The sequence below is a fragment of the Prosopis cineraria genome, unplaced genomic scaffold, assembly GCF_029017545.1.
Source record: "Prosopis cineraria cultivar Desert tree isolate PC_DT_omini unplaced genomic scaffold, ASM2901754v1 PC6, whole genome shotgun sequence".
Classification (NCBI taxonomy): domain Eukaryota; kingdom Viridiplantae; phylum Streptophyta; class Magnoliopsida; order Fabales; family Fabaceae; genus Prosopis; species Prosopis cineraria.
This window is the reverse complement of record NW_026555337.1, coordinates 19,755,135-19,776,862: the sequence shown is the minus strand read 5'-3', so window position 1 is coordinate 19,776,862 and position 21,728 is coordinate 19,755,135. Positions and strand designations below refer to the sequence as shown.

Below are 21,728 nucleotides of genomic sequence, written 5' to 3'. Positions count from 1 at the left end.
AAAATCTTAGAAATATTATGACGGTCCTCACCCTTACTTTCACTCTCATTCCATACCATTCTCATTCCATTCTCGAATGACGAGTCTGCAGCCTCAAATTCACTTTCATTCCATTCTCATTGCTTTATTGACTTGGCCCTCACCCTCCTTCCCAATCATTTACTCCTCCTTACCATTATAAATATGAAGTAATTTACATTCTTAACGGTGAGATAATCTAAATGGTCGGAATAAATAAACTTGTCTTCTGCATGTTCACCGTACTGTTCCCATTGCTTCGTCTTTTAACGGACGATTGAGATGAAGAAAAGCCATTTCAGACTCCATCTTTCTTCTTGTTAATTCCTATTGCTGCTTTATTATGCCTCACAGCTGTTTCATTTAGGTTTTCACAGTAACTAAACTCATTCAGATCTGTAAGCAAACTCTTTTTTTTTTTGTTTTTTTGTTTTAGCTGCTTCGTTCAGATCTCAATTTTGGAGAAACTTTGATATGTTGGTTTCATTCCTCCAGGACAAGCTATCATGACAACACAAGCGCCAACATCATCTTCCATCCATGATCATTGGACTTATGACGTCTTTATCAATTTTAGAGGGGAAGATACTCGTTATGGCTTCACAGGATATTTGTATGATGCTCTATCTAAAATGGGAGTTCGCACCTTCTTTGATGATGAGGAAATAAGAAAGGGCGATGTAATTACTCCAACACTTCGCAAAGCAATCGAAGAATCTAGGATGGCTATCTGTGTGTTTTCTAAAAACTATGCAACCTCAACATTTTGTCTTGACGAACTTGTCCACATCCATCAATGTTTTAAGAGAGATGGACGGCAAATTTGGCCAATCTTTTATGAAGTGGAGCCATCAGAAGTGCGACATCAAAAAGGGATTTATGCTCAAGCTTTGGATGACCATACAATTAAAAACAAAGCTGATGAACACAAGATGCGGAGTTGGAAGCTTACACTGCATGAAATAGCTAATATCAGTGGCAAACATCTCACACCCAGGTAATTTGCACCATTAATCTTTAATTTTTCTTTTAGAGTTAAGGGTTATTTTTATTTTTGAACTGTACATGAAAGTTTATAAATGAACTTAAACTTAACTAAAAGTCAATTTTATCACTCAACCTCATAATTTTACTTCCTACATGCCCTTGGATTAATTATCCATCCGCTCTATATTTTTTATTATTTTTTACACCCTACCCATCCCTCTCTCGTCTACCTCTCTCATCTCTCTCCCTCTCTCCTCTCTCTCTCTCTCTCTCTTTTTGCAATCTTGTGTAAAAGTAGAGGCATGTTTGAATCAAGAGGTTTGGACAAGAAGGATCAAGAACGTTCTTCACCACGGCAGAAACTTCTTCGGCTGTGAACTTGGCAACATGGGTTCTTGGCATGGAAGATGGCATTCGGAGGGTTCTTGGCAACTTCATCTCCCTCCCCCTACATTTTCACTCTCTCTCTCCCCAGAGCTCATCTAGCCTCACCACTACCAATTGCCGCCTCCTTCATTGCCAGGTTGCTATATAGCACCGATTCAACGTCCACGCTACTCGTATTCTCAGCCCCATTGATAATCTCTCTCTTCCTTCATCATGTCACTTCTCTCTCTTCCCTACTTACTTTTCTCTGTCCTTCTCCCTGCTTGCACACACTACTCTGCTCGTCACATTCTGCACCTCAAAAAGTAAGGCCAAATGGATGAAGCAAGCCAGTAATATCTATGATGAGTCGAGTCCACTCTCTTCTCTCTCTTCTCCCCCCTCTCTTCCTCATCCTCGTCCAATAACAGCTCTTCCTTCAACCTCATCATTCTCCTTATGCTTCTTTCATCCTTTATTCTCCCATATTTGAAGCAACAAAAGCCCCCACTCTCCTCGTGATTGTTATTCAGGTTATCAGACGACGTGGATGGTTTTGGTGCAATAGCAGATGATAGGGGTATTGAAACTAAGCCACCATGAACCTGATGGAGAGAGTAACAGAAGAAAGAGAAGATGAAGAAGATGAGGAGGGTGACGTATTTGAGAGGTTTCTTCATGTTGCATGTGCTCTGTATCATGCACACAGCAACTTCGACGTGATGTTCATCAAAGTCGATCCTATGATTGTGTTCCTCAGTAACTGAACCTAATTGAATTGAACAACACAAGCACCTAGAACAAGATCACATTGATTCTTTGCAATTGGTTTTGCTATGGATTCTTCACTTGCTTTGATGCTTCACTGCCACCACGAGATCATTGAACTCCTCATCCACATCATGAATCCCTTGAACCTTTTAGAGCTTCTTCCTCACTCCATCATGGTTTTATCACTCAGTCATTAAGTTTGGTGCGTCTAGAAGGAGGAGCGAGTTGACTGTGATGAAGATGATGAGGACATGTTGAAGGACAAGGAGGACGGTAAGAGATGAGAATAATTTGATGAAGAGGAGATGGTTGCCGAGAGAGGGAGAGGAGAGAGAGATAGAAGGAGAGGACAGAGAGGGGATAAAAATTTAAAAAAATAATGTCTGATCCACTAATAATATTTATAATAAAAATATTAAAAATTTAAAATTGTGGGCCCTATAGAGCAACTAATTATCAAAACACAATCAATAAATGGCAAGGTTGAATCTTTAAGGTTGAGGAATATAAATTACCCACAGTTGAGTTTATGATCATTTGTGACTTTTCATATATACTTAAAGGGCAAAATTGACCCTTAATCCTTTCTTTTACCTAGCTTCATATTAGATTATAAGAAAATTATTATCAATTACTTGCATAGTAAACATGAATTTGTTGTGATTTTTCTCAATTTTATTTTTAATTTGTTAGGCATGGTCCATATGAATATGAATCAATTAAAGAGATTGTGAAAGAAATCTCTGACATAATCAATAGTAGTCTCCCGTTACATATTGAGGATGATCTTGTTGGAATATCCCATAGATTGCAAAAAATAAAGTCTCAATTACAACTTGGATCAAAAGAAGAGGTCATCATGTTTGGAATTTATGGAATAGGGGGCATGGGTAAAACAACTATAGCACGTGTCATGTATAACTCATTGACAGATAATTTTGAAAGTTCATGCTTTCTCAGTGACATTAAAGCAAACTCAAGTAGCTTAGAAAGAATGCAAGAGAAAATGCTTTCACACATTTTAGGGGTGGAGATAAAAATTGAAGATGTAAACAAAGGAGTTGCAATTATAAAAAAGAGGCTCAAACGAAAAAAAATCCTTTTGATTCTTGATAATGTTGATGGGGACGAGCAATTGCAAAAGTTAGCTGGTAATTGTGATTGGTTTGGTATTGGTAGTAGGATCATTATTACGACAAGGGACAAGCATTTACTCGTAAACCATGGAGTTGAGAGAAAATATGAGATGGAGGCATTGAATGATGAAGAATCTCTTGAATTATTAACTTTGAAAGCCTTTGGAAGCAAGCAAGTTCATGCAAGTTACAAGGAAGTTGTGGAAAAGGTGATGTGTTATGTGCAAGGTCTTCCCTTAGCACTTGAAGTTATAGGCTCCAACTTGAAAGGAAAGTCAATAAAGGAGTGGGAATCTGCATTAAATTTGTATAAAAGAATTCCTGATAAAAACATTCATCAAACATTGAAAGTAAGCTATGATGGCTTAGGGCAAGCTGAAAAAGAAATTTTTCTTGATATTGCTTGCTTCTTCAATGAACTCTTCAAAGCAAGATCATTGAACGATGTCAAAGAAATGGAGAAACATGTTCACAATTTTGATCCAAACTATAGCATTAGTGTGTTGTTAGACAAATGCCTGATAAAGATTGAGGTTGATTATATCAAGATGCACGATTTAATACAAGCTATGGGAAGAGAAATTGTTCGACAAAAATCACTAAAGGAGCCTGGAAGACACACTAGATTATGGCTGGACCAAGATATTGTTCAAGCTTTGGAAAAAAATATAGTGAGTAGCACTAATTTGGATTATTTAAGATTTGTTTGGTTTCTATTCTCATTTTTCATTTTGAGAGACTATTTTGCAATATCATTTTTAGAATTATCTTTCAAAACAAAACAAAATAAAAATTTGTTTGGTTATTTTAATTTAAAAATAAATTTTGAATTAAAAAATAAGTTAATATGATAGTTGCAAGTGATTAATAGTGTCAAATTAATGTGTTGAAAAAACAAGAAAAAGTAAAATAACAGCAACTTTAAGATGTTTCTATTTTAAAAAAATAAAAAAAGTTTTGAAAGCAATTAAATCCAAAACACTTATTTAAAATAGTTTTAATTTTTTTTATTTTTAAAAAAAGAAAATATTTTTAGAAAATAAAAACTAAACAGGCCTTTACTTTCTTTTATTTTCCGCTCAAACATATGATTTGCTGTTATTTTCTTCATGCGACCTATTATGCTTTTAAATTAGGAAGTGCATGCTGATAGTTTGAATAAATGACCGAAACAAATAGAATGATCATGCTAAATGGATTGGTCTTCAAGAAAACTTACAAAGGAAGAAAGACTTTATAACTAGTAACGCTGACAGGACTTATTCATTAAAGTTTAATTTGTTTCCTCTATTTGTATTATCATACTTGTCTTGATTTCGATTAGGAAGATAATTTTTATTTATTTTATGATATGTCATAATGGGTTGTATTCATTTAACAGTAAGATTTTTGTTGGCTTGATTAGGGAAAAAATTCATAAACTTGGAATCATGACTAAAGAATGCTTCCTAAAACATAGGGTTAAAATACAACAAATGGTCTTTGTTGAGATTAGAAAAATACCAAAAAGAAGAAGCTAAAAGTCAAATATCTAATAATGAATGGCTTTTGATTTATATAAATGTTGGTTTTTTTTTTGTAACAGCATGAAAATTTTGATTAGGACTTCATTATTATTTTCTTCTGTGCTTCTTGATTTTGTTTTCCTCTGGTTCATGATTTGGAGGAACTACAAGTAACACTAATTGGGATATGTTTTTTCTTGTTTTCTCTATAATCTCATTGTTCCTTGCATAATTTCTTGAATTTTGGTGGCATCACTATTTATGAGATTTATTTTTTCCCCTTATAAGTTGTTCCTTTTCTATAACACAGTAAGCATATATTATATGGATAGATAAAATTTTTCTCCCTTTTTTGCCTTATAATTTTATTGTTCTTTTCACCATATATATATATATATATTTTGAAGGAATCATAGTTCATGACATTTACAATTATTTTCCTTATTTTCCATTAAGTTGTTAACTTACGCTTTTTCCTTAAGTGAATAATGGTTATTCAACATCAAGACTTTATAATTGAAATTAATTACATGAGTATTATTTCTTTTCGACTTTTAGTTTCTGGTCTTCGTCCTCTCATGCTGTTATTTTACTATAATCTTTTTACTTTAATATAATCTTTTCCCGAAAAAATTGACGTGTGTATAGCCAATAATGTATGATTTTTATTATTTGCCATGTTTAGGATATTGCTGATAATTTGTTAGGACATCATCCTATTCTTTGTTCTAATTTTATTATCTATTTATTGACTTTGCTTGAAGGGCACAAATAAAGTTAGGATCATAGCTTCAGAAAAGTTTTCCAAATATACAGAAGTAACTTGGGATGGAAAAGCCTTCAAGAAAATGCCAAATCTCAAAATTCTTAGTTTGAAGAATTTAAAGTTTTCAAAAGGCCCCCAATATTTACCCAACAGTTTGAAAGTGCTGGAATGGCAAGAATATCCTTCATCATGCTTGCCACTTGAGTTTCATCCAAAGGAACTTTTGTAATGAAAGTGACAAATAGTTGTTTAAAGCCGACGGAAATAATTAAGGTAAGGACCTGATCATCTTATCTGTATTTATTTGATATAAGTACCCCTCTATTTGATGATTTCTTTAATTGAACATTTTTTTTATGGTTTTAGCTTCGACAAACGGCCTCGACTCTGAGTGTTTTGAATCTCAAAAAGTGCCAAAATATTACACAAATACCGAATTTACCTGCCCTCCCAAATTTAAAAGAATTAAATCTTGCTGGATGCAAGAATTTAATTGCCATTGATGATTCGGTTGGAGAATTAAAAGACTTGAAATCTTGGATGTGCATAAATGTGCCAAACTTAAAACTTTTCCCTATTATATCAAGTCATCATATCTTAAACAGCTCTGTCTTTCATACTGCTCAAGCCTGAAATACTTTCCAGAAATACTAGAGAAAGTGCAACTAACACAATTGGAGTTGAGGGAAACTGGGATAGAAAAACTGCCTCCATCAATTTGCAATCTTATTAACCTTTTTAATATAGAAATTAGTGGGAAAATCGAGCCACCAAGTATGAATTTTTTGTTGCCAGAACAATATGAGAATTTTGATGAAGGTTATGGAAAGTTGCTGAAGGAAGTGATTCCATTTCGAAGATTAAGTTTTGTTAACCTCAGAAATGTAGTATATCATGCAATAAGAGCCTACAAATTTATCTACGTTGGTTCTCAAACGTGAAAATCTTGATATTGGACAATAGTGATTTCACAATTCTGCCTGCCTGCATAAAAGAATGCAGGTTTTTGGAGGCACTTTCTTTAAATGGGTGCAAGTATTTGCAAGAAGTGGAAGGAATTCCACCAAACATAGGAGTGTTGGATGCAACAGATTGCATAATGTTGAGTTCAGAGTCGAGAAACTTTTTGTTGAGTAAGGTAATTAATTTTTCTGTCTTTTGATTTTTTTAATATTTATACATCCATTAATTATTTATGAGACTCTCCCATATACAGACACTCATATTTCTTTTGTTTCACAGGAACTAATTAGGACTTTGTTGATCAAACATGGGGTTTATAGAACCATCCAATTCATGGTGCCGAGATCAAGCACCCCAGAATGGTTGGATCTCTCTAAGAAAGGAGGATCTATTTCTTTTTGGTTTCGTAACTTCTTTCCAACTCTTTGTCATTGTGTTCTTCTCAAACCAAGTTCTGATGATGCAAGTTTCAAGCCTAAGGTGCGCATTAATGGAAAACCTGCAAAAACTGTAATATTATTCCTTTTTCCATCGGTCAATTTTTCCAAAAGTAAAGAGGATCATATATTACTCTATCAACTTCGAGGGAATGACTTTGTCAAGATTATGAGATGAGACATGAATTTAAAGAAGGTGCGTGGAATTATGCACAAATTTCATTCTCGAACAGTTGTCAGTATGGGGATGATATAAAGGAGAGTGGAATTTATATTGTCAAACAACATTGTAACATAGAAGATATCCGATTCGCTCGTCCCTTAAATTTGGATTCCATGAATATTGACCAAGGTACGTATGCTATTTATAAATAGATTAATTGCATTAAAATTTTGTTACTTGACTAAAGCACTTTATTTTTTTCTAAGTAAACATTTAAAATTAAATCAAATATTTTCAAATGAAGGGAGTGCACTATGAATAATAAGTTTCAATATATATATATATATATATCTGTATTTTATACGTTCAATGTTGGGGAAAATTCATAGATTAAATTGCATTGTAAATTTCATTATATTATAGCTTGTCTAATTAATGTCATTGTATGTGATATATGAATTTTATCTAGTTACATTATATACCTTAAAAACATTGGTAGTCCGTATTCTAATTATACGTACATATATTGTTTGAGGAAAGGTAAGATGAGAGAAATCACACATATGAATATTTATTCTTAAATAATAATTATAAAATCAATAAATTTGATGATGTTTTTAGTTTATAGGGTGAGAGGGGCAATAGTAATTTTGTAATAATACTATTTATATCATGCTATTTATATTATACTTCACTGATTCAATGCATCCCATAATTTGCTTGACCCACACAACAGCAAATCCCATTTTGAGCAAAACTTCTCTCAAAAAATTCCACTCAATCCTATCATATGCCTTGCTCATATCGCTCTTCAAAGCTAATTCATACTTCTTCTACTCCTTTGTAATGAAAACACTATTACAAAATAAGCTTACAAGATTACTTTTTTTTTAGTAAAGCACTTTGGAATATTCAAGAGCACTTTGTAAAGTGTTCCTATATGTATTAGATACAGCGGTGCTTGTTTAAAAGCACTCCCACATATGTAAGCAAAAAATGGCCTACAAGCACTCCTGTAGAATTGTCATATGTGAGCGCTCGTTTGAAGAGCGTTCTTGTATGATATGTCAATACGCGGGAAGTAAATAAGCATTAATAAATTTACAGGAGTGCTCCTGTAAGTTGTATTTATTTTTTTAATATACATTTTCTGAAATTTCTTCCTTTGTGTCTCTTTAAAAATGAGTAATCCCACTATCAAAAACTAATCCAAAAATAATATCAACATAAAATTTATATAAAAGGAAAGAACTTAAAATCAAAACAACAATTTTAATTTCCTAACTAGCTAGTTTAATTTCTAACAGGTCTAACAAATGAGACTATTGGTATTTTTCTAACATTGAAATCTAAGTTTTTATCAACTAAATATTCTATTTGCTCTATAGTAAAATGCGAGACTCTTACTCTAACAAAATACTACATAAGATATGAAAGCAACATATAAGAAATTAACATTATATTAATTTAATTTTAAAGCTTCTAGCTTACATTTTCAAGAATCATCAACTCTAGTTGTGTGATTACTTCTCTCATAAACTTTATAACATAGTATCCACATTTCCAACCATGTACTTATGTCAGTACCTATAAAATAATAAAAGATGTCATTATCAAAATATAGTAGAAACAAATTTTAAATTAATTTGAAATATTTTAGGGATGAAGTTATATATATAATACAAGTATTTCTTGTTGAAAATCCGGTAAAGTCTCCCCTATAACTTAGACATTCCAAAATTTTTCAAAAATTGTACATCAGTCTAGAACAGCATATTCAAAATAACATACATAAAATATTAATCAAACAATCATTTAGATACATATCAACTTGTTTTATTAAGAGAATAATACAAACTTTTATTCTTTTTCATGTATAAAACTCAACAAAATTAGGCTTTTCAGTGTTTAGGGGGAGACCTTCACTACCTCGGTAACGTGCTACAACCCAATAATGATTAAGCATATCAAATAAAAACTAATTGTTATAATAAACATATATAAAGAATATATAACTAAAAATTTACTGATTAAATAATATCTTCATAGATTTGTAGTTCTTAAAGTCACTACTGTTTAATGAGTCAAGATAATATATCGCAGGGAGGAATGGATTGATACAAACAAGCACCTAATATTGCTTGAAAAAATAAAATATTTCATTAACTAAAATATCAACTAAATTTAAAGATAAATAAAAATAACAACTTACCTTGAATTGTGAGGAGCTAAAAATAACATGTTTCTTTTGCCTTTAGCTTTAAATGCATCAATAATCTTTTGAGAATGATACTCAACACTGTAGGTACTAGTGTTATGAGGGCTAATAAATAAAGATTTTGCTATCAATGAGCTTGGCACTACAAAAGTATGATACAAGCACCTAAAATGAAAAAATAGAAACATTCACAACTAATATTAAATAAATACCACAATAAACAATAAACTTTAGAAAGTACCTAATGTATAAACTAATTTGTGTGCTTTGTAGCAAATCCTTGATCAAAATCTCATTAATATTTTTTCATCTGCTAATTTTTTGCTAATCATTTCACCATAGATCTCCTTTTCAAATTCTACTTCAGAGATCTTATTTTTAAATGTTGTCTGCATTATCACTTCAAGTGCATTTTGATAAGGATATTTCAGCTAAGTAGATTCTATGTCGGTCTTCTTTGCCTTAGTTACAAAGGTAGATCCTTTAAATGGCTTACCCTTCAATTTGATTGGCTTCTTTACTCCTTCTTTAGATTTTGAGGACTACAAAATGTAAAATTAATTGGTAAGGCTAAAAGAAAACATGAATGATTTTAAAGAACCATAAATTATTATCACTGTAACTTAATGAGCTTTGTAGGCCAAGCCACATAAGTTTCAACAGCATCAAAAATTATGAATATATCCTCATCTGTTATTTCTAGTGGCAACTCAGCATCATTTTCTATTGGGATAGTTATGGTCACCTTTAAGTAATTAGCAGGTAATATTCTAGAGTGTATAGTAATACTATTATCATTATGCATAAATACGAGTGCTACAACATGACAATATAGTGATTCTAACTATAATTGACATTAAGAATTGGCCTAAAAATTAAAAAAGTTAATATTTTAAGAAAAATGTGAAACATAATTTGTGAATAAAAAAAGATACAACAACAACAATAACAAGTCTTTATCCCACTAGGTGGGGTCGGCTACATGGATTGCAAGACGCCATTGTGCTCTATCATTTATCAAGCTTTTAGGAATATTATTAATTAAGAGATCACGTTCAATAACTTCCAATAGTGTTCTCTTAGGCCTTCCTCTACCTCTCTTAATCGGACTCAAAGTTATATGTTTCACTCTTCTCACTGGTGCCTCCCTTAGTCTTCTTTGTACATGCTCAAACCATTTCAACCGATTTTCTACTATTTTTTCCTCAATAGGTGCCACCCTCACTTTTTCGCGTACGTGCTCATTTCGAATTTTATCTTTACGTGTATGTCCGCACATCCATCGTAACATTCTCATCTCTGCTACTCCAACTTTATGCTCTTGCTGTCCCGTTAGAGCCCAGCATTCACTACTATATAACATTGCCGGTCTGATAGCAGTGCGATAAAACTTTCCTTTAAGTTTATTAGGCACCTTACGGTCGCAAATAACTCCTTTAACTTTTCTCCAATTAAATCACCCAGCTTAAATTCTATGTGAAATATCTCCACTGATTTTGCCATCATTTTGAATAATGGCTCCCAAATATCTAAACTTTTCTACTTGAGGTATAATTTGGTCTCCCAATTTCACTTCCAAATTATTATCGAATAGTCCTTTACCAAATTTACAATATAAATATTTCATCTTACTTCTACTCAGACAAAAACCTTTCAACTCCAATGTCCTCCTCCATAACTCAAGTTTGCAATTAACCCTTTCTCTTGTCTCTTCTATAAGAACTATATCATCCGCGAAGAGCATACATTTTGGAATTTTCCCTTGAATATGTTCCGTCAAAACATTTAAGATCAAGTTAAACAAATAAGGACTCAAAGATGATCCTTGATGTAGTCCAATCTTTATAGAAAAATTCTTTGTTTGACCACTAGGCATTCTTATACTAGTTTTTACCCCCTCATACATATCTTGTATGGCTTTAATATAAGCAATCCGTACTCTCTTTTTTTCTAACGCTTTCCAAAGCACTTCTCTTGGTATACGGTCATAAGCTTTTTCCAAATCAATAAAAACCATGTGTAGATCTTTATCTTTACAACGATACTTTTCCATTAATCCCCTTAGTAGATAAATTGCCTCTGTAGTTGATCTACCTAGCATAAAACCAAACTGATTCTCAAAAATATTTGTCTCCAATCTCAACCTGTGCTCAATTACTTTCTCCCACAATTTCATTGTGTGGCTCATGAGTTTAATCCCTCTATAGTTAGTACAATTCTGAATATCTTCTTTATTTTTATAAATAGGAATTAATGTACTTCTACTCCACTCATCAAGCATTTTCTTGGACCGTAAAATCACATTAAATAACTTAGTTAACCATCTCACCCCTTCTTCACCTAAACATTTTCACGCTTCAATAGATATACAATCAGGTCCGTTGGCTCTACCATTTGCCATTTTCTTAAGAGCTTCCTTTACCTTATTACCACGTATTATTCTATAGAATGACAAATTTTGTTCTCCTTCACTAGTTACTAAATCCTCCAAGTTACTAGATGAACCCTCTCCATCATTGAAAATTTTAGAAAAGTAAGTCTCCCATTTATTTTTAATTTCATCATCTGTAACTAAAGTTCTTCCCTCTTCATCCTTAATATACCTTACCTGTTCTAGATCTCTTAATTTTCTTTCCCTACTCTTGGCAATCTTATAAATGTTTCGCTCTCCTTCCTTCGTCTCAAGGCTCTTATAAAATTCTTCAAAAGTTTTAGAATGAGCTTCACCCACAACTCTCTTAGTTTCCTTCTTAGCCATACGGTACCTCTCCCAATTTTCCTCATTGTTACACAAATGTATGGCTTTAAAACAGTTCTTCTTATACTTGATTTTGTCCTATATACTATTATTCCACCACCAAGACTCCTTATCTCTCGGACTAAAACCTTTTGATTTTCCCAAAACTACTTTGCAACCTCTCGTATCTTTTTAGCCATATCCTCCCACATGATGTTAGCACTTCCCTGAGATTTCTAAATTCTGTTATCCAAAAGATTTTGCTTGAAAATATCTTGCTTCTCACCTTTTAATTGCCACCACCTAATCCTTGGTGCTACTACTTGTCGACGTTTTTGGATTTTACTCAAAATACACACATCAAGGACTAGGACCCTATGTTGTGTCGTTACAGCATCTCCAGGGATCACCTTGCAATTTTTACAAAGTCTTCTATCTGTGTTCCTAACCAAAAGAAAATCAATCTGTGGCCTTGGGGCTCCACTTTTGTAAGTGATGAGATGCTCATCTCTCTTCTTGAAACAAGTGTTGGTAATCTTAAAATCATATGCCAATGAGAAAACAAGAAGAGTTTGTCCTTCATTGTTTAGCTCTCCAAAACCAAAACCACCATGCACCCTCACATACTGACCAGCTTCCCTCCCGACATGCCCATTAAAGTCTCCTCCAATAAAAATCTTTTCACTCTGTGGTATGTGTCGAATCAACCCCTCTAGATCTTCCCAAAATAATTTCTTAAGACTGGCTTCTGTCTCGACTTGTGGCGCATAAGTGCTAACAATATTAACAGTCTCACATCCAATTATCATTTTTAAGGAAATACTTCTGTCTCCAATTCTGCTAACTTCTACAACGTTCTTCTTCCACTCCTTATCTATAATGATGCCTACTCCATTGCGTGCACTTACTTTTCCTGTACACTAAAGTTTGAAACCTTGAATATCCTTAGCTTCTTCTCCATGCCATTTTGTTTCTTGCAAGCAAAGGATATTGATTTTTTTTTGAATCATAACCCCTACAACCTCTACAGATTTACAATTCAATGTCCTAACATTCTAAGTACCAAATCTAATTTTGCTCTCATGGACTAACTTCTTTAGCCGCGTGCGTCCAGAATGACGCGGTAGCCTTTGCTCATTTAACACTACATTCAAGCGCCGATGCAGCGGCTTTAACTCACTTATCACTGTACTCGAGCCATGCAGCGCGTTACTTATGGGCAACAACCTAGCATTAACATTAAAAAAAGATAATGTAAAGAAAAATTATAACCTCAGGAAAATCTTCTTTAGTATGGAATGAGCAGCTATCTTTATCACTAGGGTTGGCTTGTGGCAAATTCACAACTCCAATCATTTTTTTAAATCTCTTTTCTATATGCTCTTGAAATTTTTTATTTCAATTCTTGCCTCAATTTCTGCCATCCTTGCATTAAAATAATTTTTGATAAAAATTTTAGACTGGTGTCCAAAGTAGGTGCCTTGAGAAATGCTGAATTTGACTCCTCTAAAGTGACCAAAGACCTCTGGAGCTCCCAATTCCCTACCAAGGACATCCACATGTTCACCCACATCCTCTTGTGATACTAATTGTGATGATGCTTCCTGTTAAACAAATCGTAAACTGATTATTAAGTAAACAAGGTAAATACACTAAAATATTATTACTCACACAATCCTCCCAGACTTTTCGAGTGTGCTGAATAGGTAATTTGCCTTTTTTATCTTCTTGAGCTCTCTTCCAAACAAGAGCTTATGAAATTGTAGCATTGGGTCCAGCCTCTTCCTTCTATTTAAAGAAGATATCAGGATGGTTAAAAAGTTTCTTTATATATATAAGTAATATTAATAAACAATATTACTTAGAACCTACTAAATCATGCTCAATATTTGGATAGCTCTTTCTTCTCGCTCTATATTGAAAAGGAGTACTTGTGACTCTAAAGCGATTGACCTAGCTTATTTATTGAAATTCAGGCTGTTAGCGCATTTTAATAAATCCAGCCTAATACTCTTGCTAGATCTCAAGATACATTTTAAGAGGATGAGGATTGAATTCTCCATTTACATTTTTGAGATGATATGTTGTAAGAGTAGCTTGAAATTTTCTATGAGCATATGTTGCTTTTCTCATAAAGTAATGTCTATGACTCTCATCTAGGTCAAAAGATATACACAGATCTTCCCAGATATTACTTTTTGCTTCTTCAAGTTGTGGGTCATTTTTCTTTCTCTAGTTTGCAATGCAATAGGGCACATAATGACGAGCTAAGACCTCTATATAACTAACCAACTGAGGAAACTTAACTAGTTAGCCTCCATCATTCCAATTTACTAGTAATTTATGACCAGCTACTTAAGCCCGTGTCACTACTTTCATAACAATTTTACCCTACTCAACCTCTTTGAATGATTCTTCTTCAGTGGGTGGAACATCACTACTATTCTCAAGTAGGGTAGCCATTTACCTAAAAGAAAAAAGGTAAATTTTTAACAACTAAAAGTAATTTTTTAACAAGTAAAAGGAAATCTAAAGAAAGATCTTACAAGTGTTAAGATTTGTTTTTTTTTCTTTTGTGTATTCTACATATACCTTATCAATCTAAATCCCTTCCATGCCATCTTCTCTAATATAGAAGGTATTACCCCCGGTCAAAACATCAAATGTCTGTGATATTCTTATGAAAGGGTCATTTAAAACATTGAAATCTTCATCCTCTTCATTACCCCTTATTTTATTTGTTAAAAGAACAATCGACCAATTTTTATGCGCTGGATCTGACACATAGAACACTTGTCAAGCTTATGATGCCAAAATGAATAGTCCATCTTTATGAGCCACCTTATTAAGATCAACTTGAATAAAACCTAACTCATCAATTCAAAAGCCATTTTTATTGTCAACCTATGTGCAACAAAAGATAAGTTCATGAAACTTGATATAATCCAATTCCTAAATGTTCTCTATAATCCTAAAATATGATATCATCACATAGACTGGGTTATCATCTTTAAAACTAGAGACATGCATTAATTAAGCTACAAGCATTACACTACTATTTTGCATAGTGCTTCGAGCATATTAGCTTTTCGTGTAAAATGTAAAGTCATTAATTTCATAACCTATATAAGAAAATACTTCAAATTCGGGACCCCTAACCAAAAACCTCAACCTTTCTGATGGGTGGGAATCATTATAGATGCGAGCTTTAAACCAATATATAAAATGCTAGCTGTGATATGTTGCTAGCTAGGTTTCATTCTTATCCTTAGTCTGACTCTTAACTATTGCCTTGTGTTCTTTGACACATGGCTCAACTTCCTTAGTGTTGTGTAAAACATACAAGTGAACTTGCTCCCATTGTGTCTTGTCTATGCTAATGAGTTTCTTCCCAATGATTACACACTATTCACCTGTGGTGTCCTTTATGTACTTTGACAACCTAACAGAATCCACATCAAAGAGATATCTAGTGCATAATTCAACTACTTCTTCCACAATGTACCTTTCAACAATGCACCCCTTAGGCCGACCTCAAGTTTTTATATATCCTTTTAATACCTTCAAGTAATGGTCTACTGGATACATTAATCTTAAATAAGTGGGGCCATATAATTTTAGCCCTATAATCAAGTGAAATGATAAATGAACCATGATGTTGAAGAATAAAGGTGCAAAATACATTTTGAGCTCGCTTAGAATCTTAGCTATTTCATGTTCTACCTTTGGCAATTTTTCTGGGTCAATTATCTTGCTACAAATTGCCTTAAAGAATAAACAAAAATTGGTAATTGTGGCTCACACCTTCTTTAGCAAAATGGAGTGTATATCTACTGGCAATAAATTTTTCATAATGATATGACAATCATAAGTCTTGAGACCTACTAGTTTAAGGTCTTTCATGGATATGAGGTTACTGATATTCGAAGAATATCCTTCTAGTACTTTAACTTCATGCAAGAATTCACAAAAAGCTAATTTTTTTCTTTCTAGATAGGGTGTGAGCTGCTGGAGGTAAAAAAGTATATTTTCCCTTCCTCTCTAGTGCCAACTCTTCTCTTAACCCCATACTAATTAAATCCATCCTTGCATTAATACTGTCATTACTCTTTCCTAAAATGTGGAGTAACGTACTAACAAGACTGTCATAGACATTCTTTTCGATATGTATTGCGTCTAAGAAATGCCTAACATCTAGGGTCTTTCAGTATGGCAGTTTAAAGAATATGAACTTCTTTATCCAACCATTCTTAACAATCTTACTTGGAAATGATTTTCTAAATTCAATATTTAATTTTTTAACATTTTCAAAGAGATGCTCACCAATTACTGGCAAAGGAACTCTACCCTTCTTCGAATGGCCATTGAAGGCCTTCTTCAACCATCGGTAATGATATGTTTATGGCAAAAATCTATGATAACCAATGAAGACGTTCTTCTTACAATGTTTCAATTGCATTGAACAAGTGTGCTCTTCAAAAACTGGACACATATCTGGCCCTTTGATACTATATCCTGACAAATTTTCATATGTAAGAAAGTCATTTATTGTGCTAAACAAAATTTCATGCAAGATGAAGTATTCTTCTCCATACCTATCATAAACCTTCACACCTGTCTTTCATAATATCTTCAGATCTTCAATCAATGGAGCTAAGTACACATCTATATCATTTCTTCCAGAAATCAATAATGACAAAATCATAAACTAATGCTTCATACATAATGCTGGAGAGAGATTATAGATCATCAAAATTACTACCATGTACTATGAGTATTGCTTTGCATGCCATGAGGGTTCATTTCAACAGTGTCTAATGCAAGGCATAGGTTTCTATTTTTCATCTCAAACTCGGGGTACATGATATAAAACTTTTTCAATTGAGGAGAATTTGTAGGATGCCATGACTTGCCATCTTTAAGTCTATCATCAACATGCCATGTTAAGCTTTTAGCATCTTCTGCAATGCTGTATAAGCATCTAAGTCTTAGTATGATTGAAAAATACCATAATGCCTTTGCTTGGCTACATCTATTTCTCTTATACCATGATGCATCACATTATGAACACTTATCTAAGATTAAATACTCTTTTTGTAAGACACAATCATTTGGACATGCATGTATCTTCTCATAGCCCATCCCAATAGAACATACACTTTTTTGCCTTATAAATATTAGGTGGAATCTCATTGTACTTTAGCAACATCTCATATAAGAGTTCAAGCAAATCCATGAACCTCTTGTCACTCCATCCATTAGCAGCTTTTATGTTGTATAATTTCAGAACAACTGATAGTTTTGTGAATTTCTTACAACTGGGGTACAATAGTTTGTCAGTATCACTCTTCAACCTCTCAAACATCTCAAGATAGTCCCTAAAATCCTCTTCAATCATGTCAATCATTTTGTTAAGGTAGTCAACATCATATGTTCCACTATCATGATCAAATGCTGAGTAGCTAGAACTACCCCTCCAATCACTAGTATTATTCCTTGTCTTCCCATGTATGGTCCAACAAGTATAAGTTGGATCAATCCCATTACATATAAAATGATCTTTCAATTCTATTAGCCTTACTCTTTTTCCATAGAAACATTTTAAACAAGGACATATGAGTCCACGGGGGTCTTGATCACGACAAAATGCAAACTCAATGAACTCATCCACACCATCTCAATATTCTCTAGACAGTTGATTAGCCGACATTCTCTTATGATCTATATCACTAATGTAGTCATAGAAATTTAAGAAACAAAGACTTAGATTTTTTTCCTAAAGGAAGAACCTCCCAAATAATCAAATCATATGACACAATACATGTAAACTAAATAAATCAATTCATCTAAATAATAATTTATTTACATTAATGCATTTATATTGGATCAATCAATTGTAATTTAATAATAATCTCTCTTAAAAGTGAAACATCCAAAAGAAAATAAACACATTTAATAAAGAAAATTAAAAAATTCAAACAGCTCTACAATATTAAACTTCCATTCATCATAATTTATATTATATTCAACTTTAAGCTAATGAAGTTAATAACTTTAAATTCTTCATAATTTCAATGTAAATAATTTGTACCATAGATTATCTATATATTTTTACAACTAAATTATTCTAGAATTTATAAAAAAATTATTATAATATTAATTATTAAAAAAGTACCTTGTACGGACGGACGGATGGTGGCTTCATACACAGCGATAGGCGGTGCGACGGACGAGTAATGGCATAGATCTATGAGCAACTGATGAGATGGACGGTGCGACGTGTAGATTTGTGACTTCAAAACACAAATCTGTGATTTCAACCTTTGAGGATGATGGGGAAGGAATGCAGATAGATGAACAATGATAAAATGAGGATAAATGATGGCAAACTGAACCAATAGGCGAGCTTTGATATCATGCAAACTAGCTTGGATAAACGAATGTCTTTGCAAGAGAGAAAGAGAAAGGAAGAAAAGCAAACAAGTAAAAAAGGGCTAAAACTGGCACTAGAGATGCGGGGGATATGGGTATTAAAAAAAATTTCATGACCTTTCAGAGCTCTCTATAAAAGAGCACTCTAAAAGGTAAACTCTCCAGAGCGCTCTGGAAAGTTCACACTTCAGCCACTCTTATTTTAAGTGCTTTTGAAGTCTTACTCCTTTCGTAAAGGCTTAATTTTTTTTAAAAAAAATTAATCATATTTTTTAGGAGCGCTCTTTGTTTGAGCACTCTGAAATACTTAACATACCAGAGCGTTTAAAAAAAGTGCTCCAATAAGTTTTGCCTAAACTTTTTAGAACTTTTTTTTCCTTGAGCTCTCCGAAAGACCCGCTCTTGTATATATATTTTGTAGTAGTGAAAGCTTTATGTGCCATGATAATGTTACCTTGAATCACTCTCTCCTCAACAAAAACATACTGATTTTGAGAAATCAATGTTGGCATAACACTGCTGTTCATTCTATTTGTCATTACTTTAACGATCATTTTATAACAAAAATTACACAGGTTGATAGGTCTATATTGCCCAACATTTTTAGGCTTATCAACTTTTGGTATCTTAATCAAATATGTCTTATTAATATCTTGTAGATCCACACCTTCCTCTGAATACTTCCTCACAACTTCAAATATCATATTAATTACCCACTTCGTCCCAATAAAATTAATAAAACTAACCTGAAAAACCATTAGGTCCAAGCGCCTTCCATCAATCAAGTTGGAAACATGCCAATCTCACTTCTGCCCTACTCACTTTCTGCCTTAACAAAAGATTATCATTATCATCAACACATTTATCCACATAACTGAGAGTTAGACTCATATCCCTCTGCTTGGAACTACTAAAAAGATTCTCATAAAATTTTGCAAATTCAGAAGCAATCACATATTCATCTTTTAAAATGGATTGGAGACCATTATATACAAGAGCTTTTTCAAAAAAAAATAAATAAAATTTTTTGTGCATTCAACCTTGGGGAAAAGTTATAAATTTCATAAAGTTATATGTTGTTTTCACAACGTCATTTTAGGTGATTTATGAATTCAATTTTGTTACATTGTATACTTAAAATCGTAAGTTCCGCAATTAAATAATGCACATCTACTTTCTTTTACATAGATGTGTGTGTATGCTTACCCCAAATAAATAAATCATTTAAGCATAGAAGCTCTAGTGTTAGTGAAAAGTAATAATAATTAATAATGATTGATAATGATGATCATGTTAAAATAATTTTAATTATTTACATTCTAATTTTCTATCCACTTGTATATGTATGCATGCATGTCAATAATCACAATCCTTCCACAGAAGAGCAACCAATGCTGAAAAAGAGGCGGTTGATGGAGGGTAATCATATTATTTCAGTAAGTTCTTATAATTTTTCTTGAATTTGAATATTTTTAATCACTTTATATAGCCTTTACCTTCCATATTAATTAATTAACTACATTTCAATTTATGATATTTTACATTCAGGATTCCGTCAATGTTGACCAAGGTGATGCTCTAGTCCTCTTTATTTTTCTAAAAATATCATTACAAGTAGGACGCATCCAACTTTCCAAAAATATAATTTAATGGAATAATCATGTCCATCATTTTATTTCAAGTAAATTTCTTAATTCTTACAGTGTTGACCAAATTCTAGAATGCCGTGAATGCAGATGTGTATATCCCAATATATCTTTTACGTACATTTGAAAACAATGATATTTAGTTCACATATTTAACAAAAACAGGACAAGAACCCACTATTTCATGTAAGGAGGATCTCCATGGCAACCTTCTACAGCTACAGGTAATTAAGCTAATTTGTTTTGGATTTTGAGACATTTATTAGATTTTGGTGGATTAGTCTATAAGTCTTCTGGAGTTTTCACAAATATTGTGTAGGAAGTTGAATACGAAAGCAAAACACAAATAATAGACATTCAACCTCCAAGTAGAGCAAATGAAGAATTGGTTCAAATAAGGAAGCCAGATATGAATATGATGCAACAAGAAGATGAAGCTTCAACCGATGATCAAATCACAAAGAGCTTTGAAAATGTCATAAATGGCAAAGGAGAAGACATCGTAGTTTACAAAGATGATCCCATTAATAACAACAATATAACAGAGGTATATGTTGTAACTAATTTTATATCATTTTGAAGATTAATTAGGAAATTTCTTCACAGGTATTTTGTTAGATGAGGAACATATACATTTACATTAAAAATTATATAACTTGTTTTCTGGTTGAAATTGAATCATGCCATTTCTATTATATATAAAAAATGATGTTTTCAACAATGGAAGAACACATATAATCTGTCCCAAGCATTAAGCAATATGATGTTTTCACCATTGCCAGTATTTTTTGGTCATTTTCCCTTCTTTGATGTGTATGTTTCACTGTTTTTTTAGGGGGGAGATTTAGAGATAAATAAATAAATTGCGGGTGTTTGATAAAAAACATACATGCATACACATAAATATAGGGAAATATTCATAATATGTGAATGGCAGAGTTTCAATTGTGAAATGCTACTAGTTGATTAACTTTTTTCCCCCTTGTTGCATGATCAGATGACTGGAAAAGATTACATATATGACTCAAATGGCAACATGACGTGGGATCCAATGGAATGGGAAGAATATGAAGCAACAAGTAATGATCATATTAATAACAATAAGGATCAACGTGAGCAGAGAAGATATCATCCATGGTTTTTGTGTTTTAATCTCTTCACTTTCGTTGCCTCGCTCTGTTCTTCTTCTTAATCGGATCTTTCTCCATTGCAAGACGCTGGAATGAATTATCATTGGAGTCTTTAATTTGAACTCTTTTGTTAGCTATAAATTCTAGACTTTCGAATTTTTTGTAATGGTTTTGGTTTACTCATATTTTGATGGAAACTTAATTCAGATTTGGATCATTTGAATTCACTGCAAATTGTTTGATGCATAATTCTTGTCCATATAATTTGCATACAATTTTCTCTTCCAGACTTGTTCAGTGTGTAAGATCCCCACACAAATTTAATTGATGATTACATTAATATAATATATATTATTATATATTTATAATTAATCTGTTAATGATAAATTAATGGTAAGAGAGTGGACTGGCAAATAACATCCATGCAATGTTTCAGAGCATTTCTTAAAGTTT

The 21,728-nt window shown here is 32.7% G+C and overlaps 2 protein-coding genes across 3 annotated transcripts; both read left to right on the top strand.

The window, feature by feature from the left end:
* Positions 1-234: 234 nt before the first annotated feature.
* On the top strand, positions 235-21,481 carry LOC129314422 (uncharacterized). Of its 2 annotated transcripts, XM_054957866.1 has the most exons (10): positions 235-416; positions 514-1,015; positions 5,548-5,822; positions 6,545-6,687; positions 6,792-7,301; positions 19,880-19,935; positions 20,048-20,069; positions 20,311-20,369; positions 20,465-20,692; positions 21,143-21,481. In XM_054957866.1, exons 5-10 carry the CDS (start codon positions 7,124-7,126, stop codon positions 21,335-21,337), a joined length of 738 nt encoding a protein of 245 aa, XP_054813841.1. In that variant the 5' UTR covers positions 235-416; positions 514-1,015; positions 5,548-5,822; positions 6,545-6,687; positions 6,792-7,123; the 3' UTR covers positions 21,338-21,481. The 2 variants fall into 2 exon arrangements, with proteins under 2 accessions (XP_054813841.1, XP_054813840.1); XM_054957865.1 differs by having other exon boundaries at positions 5,548-6,687.
* Positions 1,971-6,686, top strand: LOC129313975 (disease resistance protein Roq1-like). Its single transcript, XM_054957358.1, has 5 exons — positions 1,971-2,122; positions 2,836-3,949; positions 5,916-6,059; positions 6,155-6,433; positions 6,552-6,686. The coding sequence occupies exons 1-5, from the start codon at positions 1,971-1,973 to the stop codon at positions 6,684-6,686; spliced, it is 1,824 nt and encodes a 607-aa protein (XP_054813333.1).
* Positions 21,482-21,728: the final 247 nt, after the last annotated feature.